This window comes from Pangasianodon hypophthalmus, chromosome 22 (genome assembly GCF_027358585.1).
Source record: "Pangasianodon hypophthalmus isolate fPanHyp1 chromosome 22, fPanHyp1.pri, whole genome shotgun sequence".
In the NCBI taxonomy this organism is placed as follows: Eukaryota; Metazoa; Chordata; class Actinopteri; order Siluriformes; family Pangasiidae; genus Pangasianodon; species Pangasianodon hypophthalmus.
In genome coordinates, this window is record NC_069731.1 from 11348110 (window position 1) to 11352941 (window position 4832).

Genomic DNA, 4832 nt, shown 5'->3' on the forward strand with positions numbered 1-4832 from the left:
ACCTAGTGGAGTAAAGTTTCCAGCCGGCTTACAAGAAGTGCTTGGAGAACAGATAAGAGATTTATGAGATTCAGACACACAGAACACTTTGAGTCATTTCAGTGATCACAAGATTTTTTTTTTTTTAAAGAAAAGTGCTTTTTGAACTTTAGGGGGATGTTTTATTTTATTTTCATATACAGGCCTGGTTGTATGTTTTGTTTGTTTTTTCCCTCTTATTCTGCACACACTTGGGAAAAAATTTCTACCAAAAAAGTGTGGATTGCTGTCTAAAATCTTCCTTTGAACCTAGAAGATAGTGTGATGTTAGTTGCTGTGCCCATCTGATTTAATTTAGATACATAGATTTTTTTAATTGAGTACACCACGCTGTGGGGCAGCTATACACAGTGGCGAGCCAGCCAGGAGGATTTTTCATTGGCAGCTGAACCTGTTACCATTTTATTTCTATTGATCAGACATTTAGAGCTCCAATTTATAAGTTCTAAATTCAGTTGAAATTAACAGTCACTTTCTATTGTTCACTGATTTTGTATAGACATGGTTATCAAGAAGGAATTTGGTGTAGATATACAGAAGTTTCTTTGTGTGTTAAACATCTCTGAGACTGATCACAATGATGACCTAGTGTCATCTTTTGATAAATATGGGAATGTGACTTGTTGTAAGGGTAGGAGAACCAGATAAGGCAGGTTATTCTAAAATAATTGTTGAGTTTGACTCTGACCAGCCCATAGATATCTTGAAGCCAGATTTCTCTTGCTACATTCCAAATGTTGCCGACCACACAATGAAATGGCTAGTTGACAGTGTAAATATCTTGGCAAAAAAAAAAAAAACCTGCAAGCTCACTAAATTCAGCTCAGCTTGACAGTTCAGACTCAATCCCAGACACAAAAAAGTGACGGACAATGACATCAGCGGCACTCCTCTCCTGAAAAGAAAAACAAAGTTGTTAGAGAAGAGTCATGCGTTAGCGCAAGAAACCCACACTGCAGCAGTTGTCTGGCCTAAAGTACCAAAGCATACATCCAAGCACAAACCTGTCACTTGTATCTCTTCTGATGTGTTGAACCTACTTGAAGTACTATGCATAGTATGCATGACACTTCAGCAGCTTCATCCCTCCAAGGGTCAAAATGGCTGAAATCTTTCTCAGGTCATATTGCAAGGCCACCTGGTGAGGCAGATTTTGAAACATGGTGTTTACATGTTCAGTTAATGTTACAGGACAACCTGCCCACAGATATTCAGTGCAGAAAGATTTTGGAAAGCCTTCTCCCACCAGCATCAGATGTCAAACAGCTGGGTCTTTCTGCACCCCTGCATGAATATGTGGATCTGCTTGATTCTGCCTATGGTCTTGTGGAGGATGAGGAACTTGGCAAATATCTCATCCCCAACACTCATCAAAACTCAGGAGAGAAAGCCTCAGACTTTAAGAGATTGCATGTGCTCCTCAGTTCTGCTGTAAAAAGGAACGGTATAAAGAAGGCAGATGTTAACCGACAGTTACTCAAACAGTTCACTTGAGGCTCTTGGGATAAGTCACTGCTTTTGTTGCTTCAGCTTGAGTCAAAAACAGGCAAAAACATACAGCTTGAGTCAAAAAGAGTTGTCACTACTGCTGATCAAAAGGCAAAAAACAGTTGCCAAAGTACTATGGAACAACTACTTTGTCCCAGGGTTGCTGCACACTTTGTAAAATCATATTTAAGACTTTTTAAGACCCAAACCAAGAAAAATTAATACAGTTTTTGCACAGCAGAACAAACAGCCATTAACACAGTTTTAACATATGTAACATTTTTATTCAACAAAGCAACATAAAAACTGATACATCTCAGCATTATATTGTTCAAAAACTGATTCAACTCAACAATATATTATTCGAAAACTGATTCAACTCAGCAATATATTGTTTGAAAACTGATTCAACTGAGCATTATATTGTTTGAAAACTGATACATCTCAGCATTATATTGTTCGTAGCTCAGAAGCCCTTCTCTGAATTTCCTTATCCAATTCATCTAGCTCCTCTCTCTTTTCCTTGTAGCGCCTTCTTAGTGTGTTAGACTTTGTAATCAGTTCTGCCATCTTCGTCCCTGCCATACTGTCAGCTTTTTCGGCAAAGCTGTCTGCATCTTTCTCTAGGGTTTCACATACACTTTGGATGGTTCTTCTTTTCTTCCACAGAGCTTCAAGTTCATCTCCAGCAGCTTTTCTTTTGGTGATCTCCTCATCCTTTGCCTTTTTCCTTTTTTCCTCATCAAGGTGCATTCTGTATCTGGTCCGTGCAGTTGCACAATAGTTTAGCAACTCTTTTGCCAGAGGTACCTGGGTCACTTCACCATACACTCTCACATAGTCACAGACAAGTCTTTGGGCAACAACTGTTTCTTCATCCATGTTACATGTTTCTACGTCTTTGTTGACAGAGAACCCATGCTCTACTGTTGCTTGGCTATGGGAGAGCATCAGGAGCTTCTTCATAAAACTCCAGAGCTCAGGGGATGAGGTGCTCATGTGCTGATGTAAAAAGTTGTCAACTCTGGAGTTTGCTTCTGTGGGACTGAAGTTCTTGAAGCTTTCTGCTCTGGCATCATTAAAGAGGAATGTCTCAAACTGCTGTGCAATCACATTACCTGTATTTGAAAAAGAAAAGTCAATATTGGCAGTTGCTCATACATCAGACCTTATTCTGACGCATTCTAGTTGTGTGGTGGTGCCTGTTTGACAAGAAATTCTACCCTCTGCCTGTATTTAATTTTTTCTGAGTTTTAGATATTTCCTGAATGTTTCTATACAGTATATGTGTCACCCTAGCCAATAACAGCACATAAAGTGTGAGAACGGGACTCTAAAAATGCAACCAGGTGCAGATTGTTAAATCCTGCTCATTTTGCCTTAAAGTCAGTGAGGATACCTGCATTTGCACATAGACTTTTTTAAGTAATCAAGACAAGATTTGTCATTTGTCATTTATAAGACAACTTGATATTTCACTGTTATATAGTAGGAGGTGCTGTTATACATCTGGAAAGTTTAGCATTTACAGATTCAAAAACAAGCAAATGCTCTATCTATGCTTTACACATCATTCTAAATCTGATCTGGAATAAGACGTTGACAAAAACAAAAATTTTCTACACTTATTTTATGTTAGATTTTTAAAGAAACATACCCACATTCATGAGGAGATTAAAATAAGAAATGAATAGAATAATTGTTTTTTTTTGTTTTTTTTTTGAAATAGCAAAGGCTGTTCTCTCATTTAATACATTTTATTTTCATATAATTAATCACAGAAAAAATATTCTGGGTGTATGCCTGTATTTTTTTGTAAAAATGATCAAAAATGCTTTACACTTCTTGGCAAATTTATTAGAAAACGCTTTCAGGGAAAGAGTTAAAAAAAATCTTTTCTAGATTACAATTGCTGGTATAATTTTATGATGCAGTGATGTAGTTTGAATTTAGTCAAAGCACAATGATATACAATCCCCAGCGTTCTAAAACAGAGCTGTAGTACAATATAACATTAATGAGATCAGGGATTATTGCAAGACGACTAGACTGAATTTTTATTTTAGCGTAAACAGTGTCGACCTGCTCCAATAGATATAATTATGTATTTCATGGTGTGTGGATATTTATATATTTTGTATATGTATGTATATATTTTGTATTTATACTTTGAATTTGTCCAATAAATCCTCAGACGTGGAATGGCCTAGGAACTCAGAACCACAGTAGCGGGTACAAACGTACGATCCCGTTTCATCCGTTGTCCAGTACCTGACATGGAGGTCTAGTTGTTTGTTTTTTGTGGTTCTGTTCATGCTTTCCTCAAACATAACGACGAACGATTCATCATTAACTTTTGTGATCAGTTGTCTTTTTACAAACGGTGCAATACCAAACCTGGCTATGTATTCTGTTTCATCTCTGCCACAAGTGAATGCCTTTACATGCTCCGAATCAGGAAACATTGCTTGAAAAGTGTGTGCATGTCATCGTTGGACTTATATGAATGGTGTCGACTTACAGTATGCAGAACCCATAACACTTCAGCCCTCAGAGTACCGGCCGGTGAAAAACACGACGAAACACTTGGCTGGACCTCATGATTCAGTCCAACATTACAAGTCTGTGATCCAGCAGGAGTTGATGTACTAGTAGTAGGCGCAAACATGTATGACTCCATTGGAACCGTGCTTTTTCGAATCTCGACGTAGCATCTGTGCTTTTCTGATTTCATGTGAGACTCCACCGCCTTAATTCCCATTGTCCCAAGTTTATATGTTTTTTGGCACATCTTGCATGTTGCCTCAAACTCGTTGCTGGCACCAGCTAACCATTCTTTATACCTCACATCATCGAGCCAAATCACGTTAAACTTGCATTTACCCATTTTGTTCTACTCTTCCTTTCGCGCGCAGGAGGTTGACGCTGGCGTAATTCCGCGAATGGTCACGTGAGCAAAACAAATCCACAAAGAAAGATAAAAATCGTATATAGCTAATTAAATAGTTTTAATTTAGGAAAGTATTTAGATAATTCTAATAATTCTAAGATAATGTGACATCTAAAATTTAAGACCTCTCATAAGTAAAAATAAGACTTTTTAAGACTTTTTATGACCTTAAATTTTAAAAATCAAAATTAATACTTTTTAAGACGTTTTAAGGCCCTGTGGGAACCCTGTGTCCATTACAGTTTTCCTGAAAGACTTCACAGTGATCAGGGCATGTGTGAAACTGGCACAAAGAAACGAGAGAATATGATATCAAAGAATCCAACTTGGAGACTGGTGATAAAGTACTTGTGAG

General features: G+C 37.6%; 1 protein-coding gene across 1 annotated transcript; it reads right to left on the reverse strand.

Moving 5' to 3' along the window:
- Positions 1 to 1644: 1644 nt before the first annotated feature.
- LOC113541107 (uncharacterized) lies at positions 1645 to 4460 on the reverse strand. The gene is made up of 2 exons (XM_053228064.1): positions 4049 to 4460; positions 1645 to 2645 (listed from the first exon to the last, which is right to left on the reverse strand). The coding sequence occupies exons 1-2, from the start codon at positions 4062 to 4064 to the stop codon at positions 1978 to 1980; spliced, it is 684 nt and encodes a 227-aa protein (XP_053084039.1). The 5' UTR covers positions 4065 to 4460; the 3' UTR covers positions 1645 to 1977.
- Between the last annotated feature and the right edge of the window lie 372 nt (positions 4461 to 4832).